At 37.0% G+C, this 27,230-nt stretch overlaps 2 protein-coding genes across 2 annotated transcripts; one reads left to right on the top strand and one right to left on the bottom strand.

The window, feature by feature from the left end:
• The first annotated feature begins 4,259 nt into the window (after window positions 1–4,259).
• On the top strand, window positions 4,260–6,982 carry LOC149820199 (phosphatidylinositol 4-kinase gamma 4-like). Its single transcript, XM_089983068.1, has 2 exons — window positions 4,260–5,775; window positions 6,194–6,982. The coding sequence occupies exons 1-2, from the start codon at window positions 4,405–4,407 to the stop codon at window positions 6,581–6,583; spliced, it is 1,761 nt and encodes a 586-aa protein (XP_089839194.1). The 5' UTR covers window positions 4,260–4,404; the 3' UTR covers window positions 6,584–6,982.
• Window positions 6,983–11,118: 4,136 nt separating this feature from the next.
• LOC149820198 (nucleoside diphosphate kinase 3-like) lies at window positions 11,119–26,275 on the bottom strand. Its single transcript, XM_089982388.1, has 7 exons — window positions 26,083–26,275; window positions 23,307–23,444; window positions 16,418–16,455; window positions 16,282–16,332; window positions 13,341–13,508; window positions 12,706–12,818; window positions 11,119–11,529 (listed from the first exon to the last, which is right to left on the bottom strand). Exons 1-7 carry the CDS (start codon window positions 26,162–26,164, stop codon window positions 11,406–11,408), a joined length of 714 nt encoding a protein of 237 aa, XP_089838514.1. The 5' UTR covers window positions 26,165–26,275; the 3' UTR covers window positions 11,119–11,405.
• Between the last annotated feature and the right edge of the window lie 955 nt (window positions 26,276–27,230).

Genomic DNA, 27,230 nt, shown 5'->3' with positions numbered 1-27,230 from the left:
AACCAGTCAAGCTTATTTTGGCCAATTCAATAACGACAATCATGATTGTCGTTATTGGACCATGGATTGTTGTTAAAGGAGCAATAATAACATAAAGAATTGTTGTTAAATCTCTTTGATTTCGGGATTGTTGTTATAACTTTTTATGTGTCGTTATTGGACCTTTAACGATACAAAGAAGTGTCGTTGGCTCTAAAAATATGTGTCATTAGCATTTTTTTGTCAACAATCTTTTCTGAGGGTCACCGATTACAAAAATAATGTGTTTTGGGTCTTAAATAAGCAATTTGGCCTTACAAAACCTATTTCTCACTTAAATTTACTTATTAAACATTATTAAATTGAGATTATATCCACTAATCTCCTTCCAAGATCAACTCTCAATCCTTAATTTAAATTTCAACCATAGATCTCTCTTTGGATCTCAGATACATGGAAAACGTATCCAGATCAACTGAAAAACCTATAAATAGGTGATCTCCCCTCATAGAAACGATCTAGATTTTTCTTCTTAGCATTGTCAATTTGCTGAAATCCCTACATGACCTAACTTAGCCGACCTAGCCTAGTCCTAGCCCATATTGGACCTAATCTAAGACCCAGATCTCAAACTTACACCAATATCGAGCTCACGCCAAGCTAAAGTGTTGCTCGTGCTTTCACGCTCATTGAACGTAGAAAGGGCTACCTAAGCTTGAGGTGAATTTGATTGTATTATATTTATTATTTCTTTATTGTATGAATTTTATTAAGTTTGAATTTTTTAACGAATATTATATTGTTTGTGTTTTGTATTTTTCTTGAGTTTTGGTGGTTTTTACCAGTAAACTTCCTTTTTCTACGAATTCGTGTTAGAAGTATGCCCATATTCGCAATGCAACTCCAACAACAACAGTCTCCAGTCCCTAATCTGGTTGATCCCTGCTCAATGGAGGAGGAAAGGCCTGAGGTCTTGAAGAATAGTTCTCATAATCTTCTCAAATTCAAATTGAGATCTCAGATCTATTTTTTATTACAATTTTCGATAGAAGACCTCTATTTTTAGTTTTTAAAAATTCAGGATCCATAGTTTGACATGGTGAATTTATTATAAATCAACTGTTGGGTCATTTCTGATGAAAAATAATATGTGTTTTTGATGCTTGAATATTTATGAAGATTATGAGCTGTCAATTTTAAAGCTTTAAGAAATCTTATTTATGCATCATAATTAGATGAGTCAAGAGTTGGTCCTTATAAAACCAAGCATGTAGATCACATGCATAAGTCTATAAAAGTCATGGTTCACATGTAGTTCTCATATTCTAGTGAATATATATATATATATAGAGAGAGAGAGAGAAAAATCACATTAGTAGAATAATAAAAATACCTAACATCTTAGGACATGTCAAAAAATTGTTATTTAATACTATTATTGACAATTCTATTAAAGTAACAACCTTTAAAAGCATTGTTGACAACTAATGAAACTAACATTATGTAAGATTCGAAATCTGACCCTAGTGGAACTCGCGACCAGGGAAAACAAAACTTGGAGACTTGGATATAAAAAAAAAGAATCATGTTATGTGATGTTGATATTAAATGCAGGTACTATTATATTGGCGTCAAAGAAGCCGAAAAAAAGAAGCATGCCAAAGAACCAAAAAAACTGTTTACAAGTCAGATTCCAACAATCTAAAAGCTGGTTCTTACTAAAGAAAGCCTATAGATCACATCTACGGTATTAGAGGTGAGAAAAAATACTTAAAAAACTATGATTTTTGAATGGGCCAAACGAGACCTAACAAAATAGAGGGTATAAGGAAAGCATATCACATCTACCGTGTTAGACATGAGACTAACTAAACCTAAAAAAAAGAGAGCCTAAGAAATGCATAATGAAGTTAATATCTATCAGCTCGCATATATATATATATATATATATATATATATATATATATATATATATATATATATATATATATATATATATATATATATATATATATTAGGGGTAAAATGGTCAAGCGTGTTTTAAGGCAAAAGCGTGTGGACCCGTTCCGTATTATTAATTAAAAGAAGAAATTAAAGAAAAAACAAAGATATCTATATTTTGAAAGTTCCGATATCTCTGGAAGTTTGAAAATTCAAACGTCTAGAAGTGGTTTTCCGGAGAAAGGAGACAGGTCGATTCTGACGTTAAGAATGACGTACTTCTTACGGGCAGTGCATTTAGTTTATCTGTAAATGGCGATAATACCCTACTTCCTTTTTGTAAATTACTGAAGTATATGTTAAGAATGACAGACAGGTCATTGGTGCTCGAATTGATAACACATTCATGCGAAAACAACATTATTATAAGAATTGAGGCATGGGATTGAAACGGCCGGAGTCAGGGCTCTAATGAATTTGACATAAATGATCTAGCTTAATTGGATCTGAAGTTGGATTGGAACATAGATGAAAAAATCCATTACTAAACTCATTGAATATGCCGTTCAATTGCTATTTGATCTTAAACCTAAACTAAGCCTGTTTAGGTATCAAAATAATATCATAAATACAAGATTATGCATCCTTTTTTTTTTTTGGGCATGACACTTAAGCACACTCCTCATATTGCCATATTAACGCACCAAAGAGGTAGTTCTATCGGATCAGATATCGATTTGTTTCATCCTCGAATTAGACTGATATATTAATAAGATAGTATATGTCTCAAGCCGATTTTTCAGAATAAGATATATGCAGTGTGGAGTTCTACTGAGTGAAAAATGCATCTAAGAATGCACGGTATGTGTTCGCTTGATCGGTGATGTACGATAGTAGCACGGTATGAGATAAGCATTGATATCATCGTTAGTGCATCATTGTTTGGCAGTACAAACATAGAGCATTGTTCGGTTAAACAATATTAGTGGATCAGAGGATGTTGTCTTTAGAGAATTGGTTAAGAACTTTTCAGTTTGCAAGATTGTCTCACACGTAGCGGTTGGATGCACGGGGTGCGTGTGGGTTATGGCTAATTCCTCTAAAGATCATATTAGATGATTCCAACTGAGTATGGTGACTCAGGACTAGGCGAGTGAATGCCTAAGCATCGATGAATGAGTCTGGGTGGTGCTTTTTGTTATGGTGTTCAATTATTAAACAGACTTCGAATTGAGAGCCGTAAGATTTTATTTTTTTTAATGATGAGGTTTTGCTATATCATGCTTATAAAACTGCAATATGTTTTATGACACGCAAGCCTATGGTAAAATTTGTGCTTTATTGAAAACAAGACAATTATATACTAAGTGACATGAACTACATAATATATATATTTGAATGTGCTTTTCTAAGCAGCATTTAGCATGTGAAACCATTAGTAAGTGGCTTTTGATCGTTAGGTTGGTGATATTGAGCAGCTTAGCGCATCACTAGTTTGCGAAATCATTTTATGCTAGTAACAAAACGATAAAAATAAGCGAGAAACTGTACATCATGGTAATTTAAAAAATGCCAGCAAGGCCAATTGGGTAATCTCGCCCAACATGCGATTTTCTCCCGTTAAGTTTAAGGGTCGTTAGTCATGTATGGGGTGTCTACAAGTAACCACCATTCTGGGACCGCGGCGTCCGTTCCACAGAATAACTCGGCGAAAAGTACGGCTTTGTGGATGATAATCTCGGAAGTTCCTGGAAATTCCTCGGTGGAGGATCCCTCCCCCTCTTTCTATATCTCCATCCCTCTCTTTCCACGGGCCCTCTTCTCCTTTTTGGGCTCCGCCCTCTAGTCCCTTTCCTCTTCGATTCTTGCATGCTGAGAATCCAATCGTTCGTCTTCATTTCTTCCCGTCTGTGCGTCTTTTCCCTTCCTTCTTCTGCGTCTGAAAAACTCCTTAAATTCGGGTTTTCTGGCGTTTTCTCCCTTGGGTTTGCTTGATTTGATCAAGAGTCGGGCGTCTAATTCGGAGTTTCTTTGTGGGTAGTGATTTTTTTCCGCCGCTTGTCATACGAGACGCATTGCATTTTGGGGCATTTCCCTAGTCTTTGGATTAGGGTTCTGTCCCATCGTCGTTCTAGGGCAAGATTTCTTCTTTATCCCTTTCTTTTAGAAGGATTGTGGGTCAATCATTTGATGGTTTGTGGTGTGGTTCATCCATCGAGGGTAAAGATCGCTTCTTTTCCTTCCAATTGAAGGGAAAAGGAGTCTCTTTAATCCTTGATGGGAAAATAGTGTTCCCATTTCGACTGTGTTTGTAAGTGTTGTAGGGAAATTTTTGAATCTTTCTGACTCTTCTTTTGAAGGAGGAGCTGGTTCTTGATACTTTGGATTCAATGGAGTCGTAGGGGCTTGTTCGTCGGGGCAGCTGCCTCGTTCGGGTTATGTAAATACAATTTAGGGGGTTTGATTGTTTTCTGTGTCGTGAAGATGTCGACTGCTGCTGCCGTTCTGAGCCGCGTCGGCGAGGATCTAATGTGTTTCACCGGCGGGAGGAGCCTACCGCGGCCGGACGAATCGATCCTCATCTACCTTACCATTGCGGGTTCTGTAATTCCGATGCGCGTGTTGGAGTCAGATTCAATCGCCTTGGTGAAGCTGAAGATCCAGACGTTCAAGGGATTTCTGAAGAACAAGCAGATGTTAGTTCATCGAGGAAGAGAGCTCGCGAGGAACGATTGCTTGATCAAGGATTACGGCGTGTCGGACGGCAATGTGCTTCATCTGATCATTCGCTTATCCGATCTTCAGGCAATCACGGTCAAGACCGCCTGCGGAAAGGAACTCGAATTCCAGGTCGAACGGTACAGAAACATAGGGTACCTCAAGCAGCAGATCGCCCGGAAGGGGAAGGGTTTTGTCGGTCTTAAAGATCAGCTGCTCGTCTGTAATGGAGAGAAGCTGGATGATCTTAGCCTTGTCTATGATATTTGTCAAGATGCGGAGGCTGTGATTCACTTGATTGTTCGGAAGAACGTCAAGATCAGTGGGAAACCGGTGGAGAAAGACTATGAATTGTCGATCATTGCGTCGATTTTGTGTGAGAAACCGTTAGATGAAGAGAGGGATGAGCAGGATTGGAGCTACAAGTCAGAGTTTCAGGCCATAACCAGGAAACCACTTGAGAGAGATTACTGTTTGGAACCTGTGATCGTGAGCCCCGCGGTAGGATTAGGCAGCGTGCTAAAGAATCTAATTGATTCCGCTGTCGCGGGAATGGCGAATGGTTTCTCGCCGATTAGGTCCTCTGAGGGTACAGGCGGTGCTTATTTCATGCGTGATTCCTCCGGGAGAAGGTACGCCGCGGTGTTCAAGCCCATCGATGAGGAACCTAAGGCTGTGAACAATCCGAGGGGGCTGCCAATATCTTTGGATGGAGAGGGGTTGAAGAGAGGGACCAGAGTTGGTGAAGGTGCTTACAGGGAAGTTGCAGCCTACATTCTGGATCATCCCAAGGGTGGGAGGCGGCAGTTTTTTGACAATGCAATAGGCTTTTCTGGTGTCCCTCCGACGATGATGGTCAGGTGCTTGCACGGCGGGTTTAACCACCCCGACGGGTACGATGGGTGTGCGAAGAACGTCAAGGTTGGGTCTCTGCAGATGTTTGTGAAGAACTATGGGAGCTGCGAAGACATGGGCCCTGGAGCTTTTCCAGTTCAAGAGGTTCATAAGATCTCTGTATTGGATATGAGGTTGGCGAATGCAGATAGGCATGCTGGAAACATTTTGATCAGCAAAGAAGGGGATGAAGGGAGAACCGTTCTGATTCCTATAGACCATGGTTACTGCCTGCCCGAAAATGTGCGTGTAATCTTTCTTTTACTCTCATTGTTTCGATTATATGGTTGTGAGTTTGCTGCATTTGTTTCTTTTCTATTTGGTTTTCTAAATAGAGTGCTATTGAATTCAATAGCTCAAGATTTTAATCTCTGAAACTGCAGAATTCTTGTTTTTTGCCATCATTTCTTTTGAATGCTATTGCTGGGTGGAAAACAAATAGAACATGTATTGAATTCATAGCTCAAGATTTTGATCTGTGAAACTGCAGAACTCTTATTTTTACCATCATTTCTTTTGAATGTTAATGTGGGATTTCTTTTGCATAGAACTGATTATAATTATCCCTGCAATTAGAAAATTGAATTGACGAATATATGTGACAATCTTTACTGCCCATACTAAATGTGGTTTTTCATTCAATTCATATTTGCTGCTGCAGTTTGAAGATTGCACATTTGACTGGCTTTACTGGCCGCAAGCTCGCCAACCATTCAGTGCTGAAACTGTTGAATACATTTTGTCGATGGATGCTGAGCTAGACATAGCGCTTCTGAAATTTCATGGCTGGGAATTGTCACTCGACTGCTCCCGTACCCTTCGAATCTCTACCATGCTTCTCAAGAAAGGCGCGCAGCGAGGCATGTCCCCATTCGCAATAGGAAGCCTCATGTGCCGGGAAACACTGAACAGGGAGTCGGTCATTGAGGAGATCATGCATGAAGCACAAGAAGGCATGCTCCCGGGCATGAGCGAGCCCGCATTCTTGGATGATGTTTCCCTGATCATCGATCGTCGCCTCGATGAGCTCATTGCAGAAAAAAGGATTTGATTTTCTCTCTCCTAATACCGGAGGAGAAGCTAAGTACCACGAAGCTTATTTTTGTATATGCATATACACGTGTATATATGTATGTACCTATAACATATATATGTATATAAGTATGCATACACATCCGTATTTGTATGCATAAGTGTGCATATATACTACTAGAACTGGCCCCCCTCTGTCGTGTTTATAAGTCTTTGCAACCATAAGGAGGTGAGAGGTTGTTTACAGACTTCAGACTGCAGCTTTGTTTTTGAGTTTCTGTTCTTTTGTATGCTCTGAAAATGTATTGAGATGTTCAACTGACTGTCACTAAAACATGTGACTTGCTTTTACCAATTCATTTTTAGCCTTCTGAGACAGTAAGGCTGCTAAAATAATATGTATGTTTTATTAGTACAAGCGTCTGACTATTTTGAGCTTGAAGCTTCATCTAGATATTAGTACTCGTTCTTTCAAAAAGATATTAGTACTCGTTCTGTTTGGTTTGGAGGAAAGGCATGTTGTGTGTATGGTTGGATGTGGCTATTCACCTCGGATGAGTGCCTACACGTGGAAATGGATTTTTGTGCTTATTCTATGTTAGGTTTCATGCTTATATCCATGTCTTGTGAGTTGCGAACAAGGTTGCCACGAAGAAAAATGGATACGAGAAATGAGACTCTAAACTTCACCTGAAACGAGCGGTGATATATATATATATATATATATATATATATATATATATATATATATATATAGAGAGAGAGAGAGAGAGAGAGAGAGAGAGAGACAGTAATGGGTCTGTGCTAAACTAATTTGGTGCTAAACAGCGTGCTAAATGGGTTTTTTTGGGCTTTTTCATTTTATTTTTAAATTCTGACCGTACAGATGTGATTTATGTCTATGTACTTGATTTTAGAGGGATCAGCTCTTGAAGCGTTTGATTCCAACACATTGGTGGGTTTTTATAAAAAATGAACGGTCCAATATCTTTGTAAATTTTTTAGGCTCCAAACATTTTTTTTCATCGAAAACACATGATCCAGGTGTGAATTTTTAGTAAATTGACCATGCCCAACACATTTATTGGGCCGGAACCCCATAAAAAGCACAGGAGATGCCCCAAAAACCCATTAGCATGCGGTTTAGCACGGACCCTTATGTGTGCAGCTACTAGTGCAACCCTTAGGTGTTCATCATGCAAGTGATGGATGCTCAGCATCTTTTCCCCGGAAAAATGTTGTTTCAGCATTAATCCACACAAAAAAAGACATTTACCGGTGATCGCCACAAAAGCCCTAGGGATGTGAGGGATATTTTTAAAAAGATGCTTTAGCAGCAGTCGAAAACTGTCGCATATATTTTTTGCACGATTACTTGTTGAAACAACATTTTTTTGTGTGGATTTCGCTGAGCGTGCATTGCACTCGAGGTTGTGCTCCTATTGATTGCACACCTCGAGGTTGTGCTCCTATTGATTGTGCACCTACGCATCACTATATATATGAGAACTAAAAATATGAGTATTTTTAACACTTTTTTGGCAAATCCAACCATGTGGATATGCTTGGTATGGTGAATTTGCTAGGAATCAACCATTGGATCATGTATTTTCGATGAAAAAATGTGATTTTTTAATGCTTGAATATTTATAAAGATAATGAGCCATTGATTTTAAAACCTTAAAAAAATCGTGTTTTTGCATTGAAATGTGATGATTCAAGAGCAAGCTCTTATAAATCCAAGCATGTAGATTACATCCCTAGAGTTGAAAAGGACAAAAAGTCCATGAAAATAATGATTCACAATTAGTTCTCATATTCTAGTGATTATATATATATCATGCTTAATCGTGCTGACTGTCCATTGCGTGCATCGATGGACGTTCAATGCACACAAAAAATTACATCAAAAAACGGTAAACAATGTCAAAACACGCAACCGCCACTAAAGGGTCACAAGGATGCACGTAGCATTAAAAATTTGTAATATTGCACTCATCCTTGGGACCTTTAGCAGCGCTTCAAAAGCTCTAGAAGTAATCATTAATCCAATCAACATTTGGGTCCATAAAGAAAACACAGACCCAGGCAACTTCAGTAGGGTATAACTTGGTCATCTCATATAGGAATTTGACGAGTTTTATGTTGTTGAAAGGCTTATTTTGAGGGCTAAGTGGCTAATTATCATAGATCAATTGATGCCATTTTTGGAGATATTCAAGTTCATTTAGTTGATTGAATAGACCAATCAAAGTTTTACATATGATGTATAGTAAAGTTTTATTGTAGTTGAGAAGAGTTTAAGGATAATTCAAAAAGAAAATTGATGTAGTCAACAAGTTCTGATATGGACTAATGCAATTTGAATATGAAACTGACCTAATTAGGTAAGAATTATTCATTGTAAATAGTGTAACACTTGTGATTTTTTTTTAATATTAAATGAATAAAGAGTTATTTTCATGTTGAATATATGTATATAATTTTTAATTAAATTATATTCGGATATCAAATAGTTTTTAATAATAGATTTTGGATATGTTAAATATGAATTTAAACCTTAGTATCTGGATCTAATATGGGCTTGAAATAAAATTATAATTTTAAATTGTTAATTTAATTAGTAAATTTGGATATAATTAATGACAATTGGATCCAATCACATTTGGGTTGAACCCTAGGTGAGCCCCAATTAAACTCATTTGCCTAGGTGACAATATAATTAATTTAGTTTAATAAGAAGAGTCTAGAGGGTGGGACGTCCCTACCTTTCTACCAAGTGAGACTCTCTCTTCCTATCCACACATTTTTGGGATATAGAGAGAGAAACTCATTTTCATTAAAATAAGAGAGGGAGAGGGCCCATAAAAAAATGACCCCCTCTCATCTCTTTACTATTCTCATCATAACTCTCATATCTCTCTCTTCTCTCTCCTGTTTTCTCCATAACCCTCTTCTCTCTCAAGCCTTCATCTTCTTCCCTATTCACACTTTATGCATCCATTAGATCATTCACATGAAAGTAGTGAAGCTTTGCATCGACTATATGACAATTTTTTGTTTTACACAATTTCAGATAAGAACCTTCAACTTGTGCATGTCTACGTAGTACAAAAAGTGCATCCACATACTGGAATAAAGGTGATATCAATCATAGTCATGAGATTAAATCGATATCTGGTGTTTTTGGAGGTTTATAGGACCTCAAATCGCTATTTTACCAAAAATGCTTTTTGAAAAACCTTATTTCTTGATCGTAGATTGTAAAAAATATGATTTATATTTATAAATTATGTTGATATATTTAATGTGATCAACATGTTTAAATCATATTAAAATTGATATTTATTGTGTTTAATCAAATAAAATCCAAAAAAAATAAAACCTTAAATTTGAAAAATCGGTTTTGAGAATTTTAGGTTTCTTTTTTAAAATTAGGTTAAACATTATTTGTTATTATGATTCATGTTGATATGCATGTATTGAATAATCTGACCTATATTTATATGTGATTTATGATGATTGAAATTAAATATCATAAATAAAATTATATTGGTTAGGGTTTATAGGAGTCTTTTTTGAAAAATATGATTTATATGATTCTATTTGTGATATGTTTGCTTAATTCATGTTTTGATTTTTATGGTCTCGAACATTTTTCAAAAACTTTATCGCACGCTCAAACGGCTTGACAAAAAATTCTTAAATTTTAGAGGGATGCATCACACTCATTGAAACAGTCCTAAAAATTTTTTTGGCTATATTTGAGTTTCAAATAAGAAGTTACAATCTCCAGAAGTCAAAATAAGATTTTTGTCCTCTCGAACATCTTGTATTTCAACAATACTGTTTTTCCAATTATATTTCTCTAAATATGTTTCAGATTAAAAATTTGTGTATTAAATTACATATTAAAAAATTTTAATAAAAAAAATAATACACAAATTCGTTAAAATCACAAAAGTTGACCCAGAAACATGAAATTTTTTTAGCCTTCTTGCACATCTAATAACCTGAATAAACTGTGGTCCATGAATTTTAATTCACAACTCTAAGAAGTGTGTACATGATCTCTATAAGAAATTGTTTCAACATATCTTTTAAAAATAATTTCTTGGTTATGTAAATATAGGTCTTCTTCAAAAGAACCAGATAGGACAGCTTCAGCTTAAGAGTAGAAAAATTAATCTCAGTAAAATAATTACTTATAAGTGATCCGAACTTAAATTGAGACATGATTTATAACTATGCTTATCTAATACATATGCACATCTACTTTTAAATTTTCATATGTTTCCTCACTGTAATTTGATCAAAACAAAATTTATACCGCCTAATAAAATTTGGTCTTTGTAATTCCGAGTTAAAACTCTTGTACTCATGTTGTCTAGGTTCAGAAAGTGGACCACTTGAAATATAGTTTAGTTATAAAACTAAACCAAATGAAAATATGCATGGTTGAATATTTCTCAGTTTGCCGCAACGGCTTTTACTCAAGACAACTTAAGACTAAGTTCAAACAAGTAAAAATATGAAGAAAAAAAGGTAGGTAAATTTTGATCATCATGCCTTAATGTTTTCGGCCATAAACCTCTTTGCTCAAATCTTATTGTGTTTTACATTATACTGAATAAGCAGAGTCAAAAATACTTTAAAATATCAAAAAGGCATGTTATTACATCAAAACCTTGATTTATTAGTGATGAAGGCTTCTTAACACTAGACCTTCCTTTCCTCAACGGTAACCAGCTTTGCTGGCCGGAGAACATGAACTCACCAAGGCTCTGGATAAATGGTGCTACTAATAACAATTATAATGATTTAAAGAGGAAATCTGCCACTCAGTTGCTGCCATAGACCCATTTATCTGCATTACTGGTATAACTAACAAGTTCCTCTGGCTTGAACCAAAGGTTGATCTCATCCTTTGCGGTCTCTGGGCCATCGCTTCCATGAATGATGTTCCTGTTGACCAAATTTGTAAAGAATCATAAACATTCAAAAGCAAAAAAACAGAGACGGAAAAACCAAGCAAAACTGTAGAATAGAATAGTTCTGAATGTTTGTACTTTGGGATCAAACTAATGGAACCTTCTCCCTGGAACACGTAGACCAGAATTAGTTGTCTAGCTTCTAAAATGTCAAATGCCATCTACGGATGAAGGTAACATTCAGATCACAAAAGTGGATTTCCAGATATTCCTGCCACTGCTTTCACACGCACAAAGCAATGCCAGCCAAGGGCACAGAACATGAAGCACTAGTGCTTAAATGCAAGCAGACCCATTTCATGCTGGGTCCCACCCTGTGATTTGGTCATTTAGGCCAGAAAAAGTACAAGCCTTACGGCCCAAGACTGTAGCCAAGTTAGCCCAGTAAGCCAAATTGACCTACTTCCTGGAAGCAAACAAATATCCAAAGTCTCCAACCCTAGCTACTGTCTAACGGAAGCACACATTGCTCACCAATGTTCCATCCATAATCACAAATCTCATTCTCGGGATTTAATATGCATGGGAAAATCTTGGAATATTTTAGAAACATTGGTTTTCTCAGAAAAAAAAATCCGTTATATAATTTTTTTAAAATTTATTAAACCACTAAACACAAAAAAGAGTGGGTGGCATTGACAAGCTGAGAATCACAGGAGGGAGAGAGAGAGAGAGAGACCCTTGTGTTATTATCTTATTATAAAAAAAGAACTCCTCACCACATCCATTGAAGTCATTGCCCTTTTTTCCTGAATATTATTGTTAAAAGTTCCTTGTGTTCTAAAATCTTTGCAATGAGAATGTGACAATATCATGATAAATTTAGTTTTGATGATATTTTAAAAAATACTGTGTTTAAAACACTTTTTCTTGTTTAGGTCATTTTAGCCAATATTTGTGACTATGGTTCTAAGTCTAACTCAAGACAAGGGAACTAAACCAAACATGGACCAGCTCTGAGTTGAAGTAGCAGGAACTAGGACACCCAGCTTGCACCTTAATCAGGGTTAAGGAAGAATTTAAGCAGTGCAACCCCTACAAACCGAAGACCCATCCATGTCCCACTTCACCCCAACAAATTCACGAGATAGAACAACTGGCCTCAAAGGTGTTTAAATAAACAGAGATTTTAATTTGTTCAGAAACATACCGTCCAACAACAACAGCAAGGTCACCTCTAATTGTTCCAGGCTCCGATTTCTGGGGATCAGTGGCTCCAATAAGCTTCCGGCCATACTTTATAACTCCTTCCCCTTCCCAAACCTACAGGAACAAATATAAGCCTATTGAAAAGATAAAATTGATGGAAAGTATGTCATCAGCATTTGAAGTAAAAATTCAGGCAGTGACATGACTACAATTTTCAACCTAGCTTAATAATAGCCCATCTGCTTGATGGAAAAACAAATTAAATCTTCCCTGAAAAAGCAAAATGAAAAAAAGTAGAAAAATAAAGAACTGGGGATCACATTAAATTTCCAAAAGTGGCAAAACAATATTTCCAAAAGGATGCAAGAATTGATTACAATGATATTTCACAGGGAAATCATGTGATTTAGAGTCCCCAGTCACCATGACAATTACATCCCATACAAAGGCTTGGATATCATATAAGAAAGTCGACCATATCCCACTTTTCTGGATAACCACATACATCCAAAGTCCGAAAGACACCCATGGAGCACCAAGAAAGGCCATACCCAGCTCAAAACAACACAGATTACTCCATTTGGAAATTTTAACCTAAAACACTAATAAAAAAAGAAAATTATGATTGTGACTAACCATGGCAAGCACTGGACCTGAGCTGAGGAAATTGCATAGCCCGTTGAAGAAAGGCCTCTCCTTGAGATCATGGTAATGTTTTTCAGCAAAATCCTTTGTTGGAATCACCAGTTTAATGGCCACAAGTTTGAACCCTTTGCGCTCAAAACGGTCAATGATTTCTGCAATCTAAACAAACGAATCTGAATTAAAGCTTGATTGGTTAAGACAAGAAGATCAATAGACCAAAATAGAAGCTTTCTTTTAATTTAGTTGTAAAAAGGCTGCTGCTAAAACCCATAGCCATTAACAGGTGGTAACAAGTTCACCAAATATTTTTGCCCCTCAAACACCATGGTGAATCTTTAAGCTAATCGCTACCTTCAATGCTATGTCACAGGGATTCGTCCAACAGGGTGCCGCACCCGTGTCGACGCGACACGACTCGGGTGCGGGTGCGGCATTCGGTGCAGTCAAGCCGACCCTGGGTGCGGTCAATGCACCCAAGGTCATAAATGTCCAAATCTGGACTCAAAAAAAAATACTGTTAAAAATTAGTGTTACTGCTGTTAACTGTTATATATATATATATATATATATATATATATATATATATATATATATATATATATATATATATATATACACCCTCCCACACCTCCGCACCCAAAGTTTTTTTAAAGTGCCGCACCGCCACACCCGCACCTATGTGACATAGCTTCAATGGCATTCAATAATTGATTGTCACCAGGGGCATTTTCATTATTCAAACTAGAATGTATTAAGCAGTGTTGGTACTGTAATTATTGCATCACTGTATTCATTATGTGGTTCGTCCCTTTTATGGTATGTTGTAATTTGGTGAAGTTTAAAAGATCATTTGTAATTACCCTGATTAAGGTCATTATAATCCAACTATAAAAATAACACTCACAGTCCTATTCCTCACTATTGAGTATACAAGGTAGAAAGGTTGAATCTCCTTTCTTTCCTTTCATTTTTAAGGCAATAGAAAAGAAGTATTAGAATAAACCGAAAAATATGTACACATAACAACATCCCAAGAACGTTAATATAGTCTGGTTTTCCAAAGAGAAAATAACCAACACAACAAGAAGTGAAATTTTCACATACAAACACAAGATTTATCTGATGTTAACATTAAGCATTTCAATCTCATTTTGTTTCTCATTGCTGTAAGAGGTCCTCCACAAGGATTTTCATTAAATAAACATTAGAATATTTCCTCCATTACCAAAGAACTTCTAAGAACCTCTTTATGTTTTATAGAACTATTTGTTACCTTAGTGGTAACTATTGATGAATTAAACCCTTATTGAATTTTAAAGTCATACTGTCATATTAACAACATCCCACTAAAATCCATGGACATTAACAACATCCATATGAAGAAAGAACTAGCAAAAATAATCCATTTTTACCTAAGAAAAAAATTTGAGTTAGACCAGGGACTTAGATCTATAACAAATTTCTCCATTTGCAATGAAACTTGAACGGCATGAGGGGGAGGATTTCTTAAGTTAAATCACAAAATAGCCTTCAAAAGATTAGGTAAAATTGCCTTTTGATGACCAAAGAACCTTGTCCCAACAATATATATAGTAACCCAATCGTCCATTGCTATCGGATAAATGTCCGCCCCTGATCACGCACGGATCAGTGGCAGGCATTTTTTTAAGTGAAAACAACAATTAGCAGCGGTCGCGACCGCCACTAATTCTCGTTTTTTTCGAATGAATGATGCACGTTCGACGCACGCCCAGCATTAAGGCTGTCCACTCTTACGGATTGACCTATATATATATATATATATATATATATATATATATATATATATATATATATATATATATATATAAGGTGGTAGCCGCTAACCACCATGTTAACCGGGCTTTCGAAGGGTTGCGACTACCACTAATTCTTGTTTTTCCGAATGCTTGATGCACGTTCGACGCACGTCCAGCATTAAGGCCGTCCACTCTTACGGGTTGACCTATATATATATATATATATATATATATATATATATATATATATATATATATATATATATATATATATATATATATATATATATATATATATATAAGGTGGTAACCGCTAACCACCATGTTAACCGGGTTTTCGAAGGTTTTTCCCCATGTATGACTTAATCTGACCATACAGGTGTTCAGCACAGTCGATTTACTAGGAAACAGCACTTGGATCATGTTTTTTCGATGAAAAACATGATTTTTTAAGACTTGAATATTTAGGAAAATCTTAGACAATCGATTTTTTAAACCCTATAAAAACCTACCTGAATATCGGAATCGGATGATCCAAGAGTCGATTCCTATATAATCAATCATGTAGAATGCATCTGTATGGTTAGATTTAAGGAAAACATGGAAAAAACATTTAAAAGCCTGGTTAGCACTGTGATTAGCTAGAAAAGTTACCACCTCTCTCTCTCTCTCTCTCTCTCTCTCTCTCTCTCTCTCTCTCTCTCTCTCTCTCTCTCTATATATATATATATATATATATATATATATATATATATATATATATATATATATATATAGTGTGTGTGTGTGTGTGTGTGATTACATAAGACATGGCAAATTAGAAAACCGTTATTGTGGATAATAACCAATCATACAAGTGCCAAACCCTACAGCCTTTGTGAACTTAAAAGAAAATCAATTAGCTTTCAATGGAGCTCCCACCAAATGTTTCGAGGCATAAACCAAAAAGGCAAAGATAGGCCAGTTCCTAATATCTGTCAAGAGTTATAACAGGAATGTGTGCAACCAAAGGCGAGGCCTAATTTGTGTGAACAGCCAAAGCCCAAATAGAATAAAAGATGTCAAAATGAAAAATAATATGAACTGATCAAAGTTTTCAAAAGGACTGATGCATAAAAGCAACCGATAGAAGTTAAAATGACTATTGACTTTACCAGGCCTCTTTGCACTCCATCTGGCTTGATGGCAATAAAAGTGTGCTCCATCTGCAATATAGTATATCATAAAAGTTATATAGGCAGAAGGAAGACATTTAGCAATAAGTACTCCAGAAACACAAGGATGAAGTACCTCTGCAGCTTGTGCAGGCCGATCTTGAAGCATGTATGCTGGAGAAGTAAAGAAATAAAAGAATAAATCAGGTTACAGTCATGAAATGGAGAGAGAAAACAAAATGGATCCTGAATGTTTAATAATTAATATATAAAGAGTGCAACAATGTGATATACTGGAAAATTTACCAGTTATATCAAATTGGATCCTGAAATGTTTCTCATATAAAGAGTGCAATAATATGATTACTGGAGAATTTACAAGCCACATCAATTGTTATGTTTTAACTTCTAAATGGATCCCAATTCCAAAACAATGACAATGTGCATCAATTGTTACCAAGGAGTAAAGCAAATAAGCTTGTGGTTGAATTTGATCCATGCGCCAAATCCAAATCAGATGCATCAGCATCAAGTCAACAAGCGCACGCACAAAAAAGTAAGCCATGTTGACAAGATGATGTCACAAAGGAAATGGAGAAGAAGAGGCACCCCAGGCGAAGCTGAATAAGTCAAAAACATAAGTGGATCTAGCCCTGGCTCATCCCCATAGAGGCACTCCTCCCAACTCATATAGTCAGCTAATACACTAACCACCTTAGCAATGCAATCAAGGAAAACATCTCTAATAAATAATCATATAATTCTTCTTTACTCAATATAGAGGACCCAAGAAAAGAAAAAATGTCGAGCACAATGACCACTTTGGAAAAGCTACTGACCTTCATAGTCATCATCAACACCAGCCAAACCTGCGTTACACTGTACACACAAATGCACTACATTGACATGAGATGGGAATGTGCCTTCTACAAACCTCTTTAAACTGTATCATAACCACTGATCTATATATGTTTTCACCGAAACATAACTCCTTTTCTAAATATTACTGACTGCATAGGGCCACTAATCATAAATGTGAGAACTAGAGGCAGTAAGCCCATAACCATATCAGCAAACTGGTACAGTTGCATACATCTGAAGAAAGAGCCTGCAGTGCCACTAAATGCTCAGTCTTTCAAGATCCCATATCAGAATCTCAGATCCTGCCATTACAGTGTCTTATCCATAATCACCATGCTTGTCTGTTGCCTATCTCAGCATGCTGGGATGAGTGATGGGTCCTAGGTAGGGGTGTCAATGGGTCGGGTTTACCCGGAGCCACCCGAACCAAACCCTATAGGGTCCGGGTATGGCGAAAAATAAGAAGACCCGATTAAGACCCGGGCTCGGACCCGAAGGTCCAATTAATACATGGACCCGGGTATAATATGTGAAATTTTATACCAGACCCGGACCCGACCTGAGTTCTGATTAAGACCCCCAAATTTTCAATGTAAAAATGATAAAAAAAATATTACTTTACCGGGTATGGTCCGGGTATGGTTCATGTATATGGTTTCTCTTATAGTAGACCCGGGTCTGGACCCGATACCATACAGGAAAATCTGGTCCAAGTTTAGTTCCACCTGGGTCCGAATCAAACCTGACCCGTTGACACCCCTAGTCATAGGTAGGGGTGTCAACGGGTCTGTTTTACCTGGACCCGACCCAGACCGAACCTTATAGGGTCCAAGTATGGTGACAAATAAGAAGACCCAATTAAGATCCAGGTCCGGACCCAAAGGTCCAATTAATACATGGACCCGGGTATAGTTTGTGAAATTTTACACCAGACCTGGGACAGATCCGAGTTTTGATTAAGACCCACAATTTTTCAATGTAAAAATGATAAAAAAATATTATTTTACCGGGTATGGTCCGAGTCTGGTTCATGTAGTTTTTATCGGGTCCGGGTATGGTTTCTTATAGTAAACCCAATTAGACCCGAGTTCGGACCTGATACCATACCCGAAAATCTGGTCAACGTCTGGTTCCACCTGGGTCTGAACCAAACCCGACCCATTGACATCGGTCACATCCCAAAGCAAAGCAGAGAGAACCCAGTTAATGTGGGCTTGACTATTCACTCAAAACTCTCATAAACCTTCACAACTACAAGAATTTATCCTTTCTCTAAGCACTTCTAGAATGGGAGATTCTAATCAGAGTTACCGAAAGTTTCTTAGATAGGTAGGAAGCTCACTTCGGAAGCACGATACTCCTCTCATCCGAAACTTGATGAAAACCTTGATTCCCCCACGCTTCTCCTATGCTTTTCATATGCTTCATCTATTCTTCTTATATGTTCTCTTAACTTTTCTTGTTTAGTATGTGTTTTCTATCACTCTTTTCACTCACTTCCATGTGTTTTCTCTAAATTGGTAGTCATCATTTTTAGATTTTGCTAAAAATTTAATTCTTACACTAAAAAACATGAAATTTAATATTTGTCACTTTTATTTTAGTTTTTATTTGTGTTTCATTTTGATTCCCATTCAATTCTTATATTCTTTTTTTATTCCCCGCTTCCCGTTTCCTATACATTTTAAAATGCATCACTTCTCACTTCCGCTTCCTGTATCGTTTTCTGCTTCTGTTTCCTAGTCTGGCAACCTCGATTCTGATACCGTTGAGAAATAGACAAAAATAATGCAATCAGCCCAATTCAAATGAGAAAAAGCACAAAAAGATACAAGCAAATGGGGGCTTCACCCATTTACCCAATCAAATTTCAACATCTACACAAAACAATCCTAAAATAGTCTTTAGCATGTTATAAGGTCTTGGAACCTCCAGCATAGACATTCCATACACCAGATCAATGCTCCAAATCAATCCGAAATTGCATCTAGTGACATGACCATTTACATTATATGTTTGTTGAAGGACCTATGTCACACGAACACTCCATATGGGGTGTCGTACCTGTGTCGACACGGCAAGACACGGGTACCGCACGGCATGTGGGTACACCGTGGGTTGCGTCCATGTAAGTGTTGGGTCGGGCAAAAAAAATGGATGATGTTTGACCTGTGGTCAAAGGGGTGAGACTATTTTGGTCCCCCATCACCACGATAACCCCCCCTCTCTCTCTCGTCTCCCTCCCCCCTCTCCCCGATGACCTGGTACTCTCTCTCTCTCTCTCTCTCTCTCTCTCTCTCTCTCTCTCTCTCTCTCTCTCTCTCTCTCTCTCTCTCTCCGGTTTACCCGCCTCTCTCATTTTTTGTTTTGGGCATTGACCTAGGTTGGGGGAATCGAAAGAGAGAGAGAGAGAGGGTACACCAAACGTACCGGGAGAGAGAGAGAGAGGTATGGGGTCCTCCACCTCCTTCGTGTGTGTGTGTGTGTAGAGAGAGAGAGAGAGGTGGTAAGCAATTTTACTTTACCCCTTCTTTTTCTTTTACACCCTTTTATGTTTTAAAAAATTTCATTTTACCCCTTTTTTTCTTTTACAATTAAAATACACACACATTATATATATATATATAGCCATGTCCCCGTACCCACATTTTTCGAACATGGCATATCATACCCTCCGTACTCACACACATGCGACATAGAAGCCACCTGTTCCTGTTTTCCTTATCCGAGGCATTAGATTTATGCTTGTTATCAGCTCACATTTTAGACCAGAATTTCCCATTTGACCCTTTTCCTTTTTATCATCAACATGCTCCATTGATATTAATGCAATAGATTCTTCTAAAGCTTCAATGAGCATAGACAACTATGTTGAATGAATGTGAGTATAGCTGTACGACACCACTTGGGCACAGTAGGTAGGAAAGGGCAGTTTTCACTATAAAAAAATAGTTCTTTTTTTGACAGGTGGGTATGCATGTGCATATGCATATACATTTGAAATATATACATATGAAGCATATATAAAAATATAAAAACATGTATATGTATGTATGTATGGCAGCACTCAGAAATACCCAGCATCAACACCTTGAAGTACTTGTATCCACACAGGTATGCTGGGCATTTTGAATTTACCTATTTTACATATAAATTTGGCAAAAGATCATCTTATAAATATTTAACAACTATTTTAAAAACTTATGGCAATAAAAAACTCGCATAGTCATTCAAAATGAGGGATCAAAAACAGTAACTTTTCTCTTATTCAAGAGAGATCAGCTTTTTTTCAATAAAGAAATCAAGTCTACCTATGAAATAAGAAATCAGTGCACACAAGACAGCAGATTTTATGAGCAAGATAAGAAATAGATTTCAATGAAACATCATTGTTTTTGCACAGTGGGAATGTTGGTGTTCACGAACTTGTGAGAACAAGAACAGCAGACTAGCGACATGGACATCAAACAAAATTGATATATGAATGAGACTCGGAACCATTTGCATAGCTAAATACAAGTTGAGAGTCCACATAAAATCCTCACAAAGTCACCTTGTCTAAATTTCTAACGAGAGAAGGACTCAAATAGATTAAAATTTAAGAAGTCCACAGTTTCAAGTCAAGATGCAGGTTATCCAGGTTTAGAACTGATTCAGTACAAGTCACAGAGAATTGACCAGCCTCTAGACACAGATGTTCTTTAAGTTCATCCGAGTCACATAAGCCTAGAGCATTCATTGTAAATAAACAACCAAGTGCAAATGTAATATCAAGAAAGGATCAGAAAGAAGGTATTATCAACGTGGAAAACTTGATGGCAGAAAGAAATGAAAATAGTGGGTGAAGGGATTGCTGTAGGGGAAAGTCTAGGCTAGCAGTCACAACTAAAACAGTAGCCCCCGCCTTTTCTTTCCAGCCCATACATATGCATTCATAGCTTGTGTGGAAGAGGTTGCGAGAGCCTCCATGCAATACTTGAGCAAGGGCAGGGGCCCTCTTCCACCCTCCTCCGCACTTAATTCAATCACTACCATCATAGTTTGCCAGCTCAAACCTTTTACTTTAAAGTCATCATGTCCTTTCATCCATTATAAAGATATAAAAGAATTAAAAATGAAAGGCTACAAAAAAAAAGATGTCAAAAAATTAACAGTTAAAACACCAAAATTCACATGCAAAAGATCAAGAAGAATTGCTTTTACACAAAGAATGCACCAGTTTCAAGATGCATCAAGCAGAACTCAAGTACCAACTGATGCCAATAAGATTAGCATGAATAAAGAACTTCAATCAGCAAGAGGATAACAACATGAAGAAGATGCTTAAGTGGCTTCAATTAGCCCATTATCTTTGAAAATCAAAACACATAAATAAGTCATATATCCCACATTCTATGTAGTCAAAAGCGCTAGTCGGTAGACCCCTTAAAAGACTAGTCGAGGACTAGGTGAGACTAGTCGGACTAGTCGATACCCCACTTAAAATATAAAAAAGTGTGCAAAATATACATAAAAATATGTTTAATTCTTTTACTAATAAGATGTTTTCATTACACAAGTACAAAATTACACATGCTTTCAGAAAATATATTAATATACATATATATAATTGTACACACACATAAATATATATATATATATATCAATTATTCGTAACATATTCAGTATAATCAACAAAATATGCTTTCAACCTTTCACAGAAGCACAATAACACATACATATATAAATAACATATTACACAATTCATAATACTAAACATACTTTCAGGCTTTTATAAAAAAATCATCAGAAACAAAGTAACATGCACATATATAAAAAATATAATCAATTAAAATTAATTGTACATGCTTTCAATGTTTTACAGAAAAAAACCCAAAAGAAAAGTAGCACACACATAATTGCACATGCTTTCAATGTTTCACAGAAAAAATCCCAAAAGCAAAGTAGCACACACAAACACACATATATATATAATAACTAAGCATGTTTTCATGATTTCACAAAACAAATCACACAAACACATGCACATATATATAATTATATAAATACAAAAAATAACCAAATATATATAGGAATAATAAATGACTAAACTGCCCTCATGCCTAGGCAGAGGCAGCTTAGTCACCATCTAGGTGCCTAGTCCGCAAAATTGGTATCTTTTAAGGTACCCACCTAGGAATTGCAAAGCCTAGGTGTTTTACTTGCGCCTACACCGACTAGGCAGACTAGTCGGGGCTTTTGACTACATAGCCCACATTTCATGCAGAAATTAAGAGCATAAAATGGCCAATAAAAGATGATCCTTTGATTCTCAAGATCAGATTATCCAATTCACTGGCTCACCCAACATGGTAAGCATTACTCTTGAAATAATTTTCAACTGAAGACAAAAATAATTCCTGAAAATGCAGGAATAAAGGCCAAAATAAGCCAGCATTATTTATGGTACACCAAAAATATGCAGACCAATGATACTCAACATGACCTTTATGGCTTCACCCCATAAACTGGACATAGAAGACAAAGACGATTCTTTGATTTTGAAGATCAGATTATCCAATTCACTGGCTCACCCAACATGGTCAAGCATTACTCTTGAACTAATTTGTAACTGAAGACATAAAAATAATGCCTGAAAATGCAGGATAAAGGCCAAACTAAGGCAGAATCATTGTACATCAAAAATGTGCAGGCCAATGATACACGACATGACCTTCACGGCTTCACCCCATAAACTCAACATAGAAGACAAAGATGATCACTCGGGCAGTCAGGATGAGTTAACCACAATAAACTAAATCTTTAAAATGGGAACGCTAACTGTCCTGGGCATGCCAGAGCATCAACTAGTCACACAACTCGATCCAAGTTCCTTACAACAAACATTCTCAACATTGTCAATGTCCTGAATCTTGAATCAATACTAAAAAACTAAAATATACAATTACTGCTCCAGGATTTTCAATGAGGATATAAATTTGACATGCATTCTTCTTTAAATTTTATTAATGTCAAAGATTTAGAAGAAAAGTTCATGTAACTCCCAGTGATTCAGATAAAGCACCTCAGAGGAAAAGGGGACAGAAATAAATAAATAAAGACAAAATTAGTTTTTCTTTTCTTTGGTTTCTGTTAGCACATGATACAGGAAATTTATACAAAACCTGTTATAGGAAGAAGTAGGGCTCCAGAAACCCATCCCCTTGAGGTACTCCTGGCTTCTGATTGCTGATAACTCGAAGCCAGAGTAGATATCCTTCCTCTAAAACAAGTAGCAGTTGCTACTGCTACTGCCCGCCCTTCTGCAAGCCAGAAACAACAGAAAATAACTAATCAGCACAGGCACAACTCTCATAACTTTACCTGTACATTAACAGCAGAAAGTGCAACAGTCAATGCAACGATGCATGGCCAGGAAGTCACATGTTCACTAGGGACAACAATGGAAGCAGCAGAAACATACGGGGAGGAGCGAGGGAGACCAATATGAACACTTAGGTAAACAAGACATTCTATTGTTTGGGAGGTCACAGGATTACCATAGTACATACCAAAAACAAGAAGATGAATATTGTAAAAGAACGTATACAAGAAAATAGGTTTTCAAAATTGATCTGGTTCAAAGCAGTTGAAAGCAATACTCAGAAAAGGGAAGTTCCAAACAGGTCAAAAACAAGGATCAAAAACATAGCAAATCATTCAACAGCAGAGGCAAGAAAGATGACTATAGAACCCAGTCAGCATACTACAACCATAAAGAAGCCCTGAAAAAGAACTAAATAACTAGCAGAATATATAATGGATGAAATGGTTGAAGAATCATGTGACGTTACATTAAACCAACCACGCTCTGCCTGCGTGCCCCCCACCAATGATCCTCAACTTCACAAACCCGAAGCCCGCACCCCCAACCCCGCTACTGCCAACAGACAAAGAGTCTTCCAAGAGGGATTGAACAAGATTCACATCTAAAAAAAGATGAAGCAGAAGAAATAAGCAAAACCCTAGGAGCATGTGATGAAGGACAAACCGCATCATAACCTGACTACAAAATCACGATTTGGGTCTCATAGAACTTCCCTGGAAATGGGTAAGATCTATGCCTGATCCAGCTAGTTACGTGCTCTAACCAAGTCCTAAAGTTACATCCATGTGGTCCGATGAAGGTCCATATCCAGATCCACCGCTACAGGGATCTACTACAAACAAGGCACGTAATACCATCTTTTATCTAATTGACTCTCTTTTAACTGAATATATGGATAAGGGGTATAAAGGTGAAAAGCCCCATCCGTTTTCCAACGGCAATTCAAGGGATTCATTCTATTCTGACATTGATCAGAAGAGGTGGCAAATCCCCAAGTTTTCTACTCCAAGAAATTGGTTTTGTAGGAGAAAACATACGGTTCTTCCCCTCATTGTTTTTGTTTTTTTGATAGGCAAGCTGGGGTTAGGCAGACCCCACCAGTTATATAACTGCACCATTGGGTTTTGAACTTGAAACGTCCCAATACAAGGTGACGTGCACTAACAACGCCTACCAAACAAGCGGAGCCCCCCGTTGGTTGCTTCCCCTCGTTGTTGCATCACATTGTTACTTGAAATTCGTCTACTCTGAAGATCCTCTTCAACTTAGAAGTAGTTGTTGATTACTTATTTTGCAACGACAATGTTAGACTCCTTGCTTCTATTCTATGAAGCACTCTTGATTTCCTTAACTTCTTAAGCTCCCTTTCTTCTTTTCTTCTCTTTTCTTTTCTAAATCTTCCCCTCACCGTCTCAAGGCAACACTTCGGAACAGCTAAATTTGAGCACAGAATATGCAAACAATAGTTGCAGGGCAACACAAATAGGCATAAAAATGGTCCACAATAAGGGAACCGAGAAACAATAACATTTAACGGAAAATGAAGCATCATCTGCATAATTCATAATTTTAACAATCTTGCTGCGTTGACAAAAGCAAAATGGCCAAGCTATCACAATATGTAAAGGTCCACACACCCAAATGAACAGTGTTCCCCTTGAAACACCAAAAAAAAGCATATGAGAACAATAGAAACAATGACAAAACAAAAGCAGGTACTGCAACGATGCAATAAGGACAATATAAACAAAGGAAGAAACAAACAACGAAGCAACGTTGCACTTAGGCTACAATTGAATCCATGTAGGAAATAGTTCACTAGGAACATCAAGAAAAGGGCAAACGACCGAAGATTTCCACATATCAACAATAGTAAGCCTTTGAAACACCTTTGCATAGGAAAAAGATATAAACTAGCGGAACACGCATTTATGTCACTCGAAGAGCAAAAGGGGAGCACGATCTCGGTTCTCGTTTGCCGTAGTGGAAAAGCAAAACTTTATGAAATAAAGCAATGCTTCAATACTTTCAAGAACCAAAAGAAATCTTATAAAATGGGAAACTGCAGAGAGCATTGATTCGATTTATAAAGATAAAAAGAACCGTTGGATTTATGCCGTAAGTCCAATACGATTATAATAACCTAAGAAACAAATATTTTAATCTATCAGGCATTTTTTTAAGAAAAACACGAGATACGGTCCAACGGGTCCAGGCAACACATGAGGCTATGAAAAAAAAACGCAAAGTACAAGCAAAACTCCAACAAAACACCAAAACGAATACTACGTGATTTCGAAAACAAAGACATCGAGCACAAAATCCAAAGAGGCGTTCAAAATTCAGCGAAAAGCCAAAAACTTAAACGCGATATCCTTTTGATCCCGTACCGGCCATCCTATTTACAGAAAAAGGCAATAACTAAAGAAGAAAAAGCGAAAGAATAGAACAGTTTCAGTAAGAAAAGAATACGTCTATTTGAACCCCCATCCTGTTCGCTCAAACATCAATAGCAAAGATAAATAAGGCGATTTCTAGGTCGAAATTTTGCAAAAACAAAGGTTCAAACTCACCGGAGGAGAGGATCGAGCTCCGGGAGGCAGAAAGAAGCGTCCTCACTCTCCTTGAAGCGGCTCTGTAGATCTGCGAACTCATTCTCCTCCTCCGATCCCGAGACGAAACTAAGCTTAACCAAAAATAGAGCCAAAGCAGAGAGCGAGAAGGGGAGCTGCACTCTACCGTCTCTCAGAAATACGATTCCAGAGGATTGAGAGAGGTCGGAAAAGGTATTTATAGTAACAGTGAGGGAGCCAGAGAAGATGTGGTGGTTAGGGCTCCAGCGTACTCAGAGATTTCCAGCAGGTGAATTTTAAAAAGCTACCCTTCGAATGTGTAAAATTTTTCAATAACACCCCCATCGCATGCAAACGGTTCGGATCAGTTTTCTTAAACCGATCTGATCGGAAGTCACGTCAACGATGGGAGAAGAATATTTCAATTCGGACAAGGACTTGGATGAACGGATCCCTTATAGGGTCTGGATCTGATTCGGATCGTGAATTCAGGTTTGCAGAACTTGTCCGTTCAAATCTGGTGCAGGACTCGCTTGTTCATGCAATTGGATCTGCAAGCGGGTTGCAAACAAATGGTAATATGCTGTTTGGATATCCAAAGTCCAAACTGAACCCCCGAGAGACTGCTTCTCTCTTTCCTTTACCTCTGGCTCTCCTTTAAGGGAAGGGTTAGAGCGGACCCACTAGGCTTTACATCCTTCTTTTCGTGCTCTGCAGAGCTTTTCCCCATAATTTTTTTATAATTAGTTAAATAAATAATTAAAGATATATCATAATTTTCAAGCATTGTATTTATTTAATCTATTGAAAAGCTAATAAAAATCATCAGCTCGAGCGAACGAGAGGTATCAAAGAATTTAAAACTTGAAATTTAAGTTTGCAACTTGGAATTAATTTAGACTTTGATTTTGGATCTGGATTAAAAAAGATTTGAAATCCATTATCTAGGGTAAGTGGATCCAGTATCTAGATCTTGATCAAAATCCATTAGAGAAAAAAGATTGGATTTTGGTATTTGGATATGGATCTTAAGAGAATCCAAAATCCACATTAGATATGCATATGGTTTGGGTCTGATTTGATCCAACGTGGATCCAAGATCCCATAAGAGATATAAATTAAGGTTTTTAAGAGTAGATAGTATAGTT

The sequence above is a fragment of the Nuphar pumila genome, chromosome 12 (genome assembly GCF_984573655.1).
Source record: "Nuphar pumila chromosome 12, dmNupPumi1.hap1.1, whole genome shotgun sequence".
NCBI lineage: Eukaryota > Viridiplantae > Streptophyta > Magnoliopsida > Nymphaeales > Nymphaeaceae > Nuphar > Nuphar pumila.
This window is presented reverse-complemented; position numbering and strand designations above follow the sequence as displayed.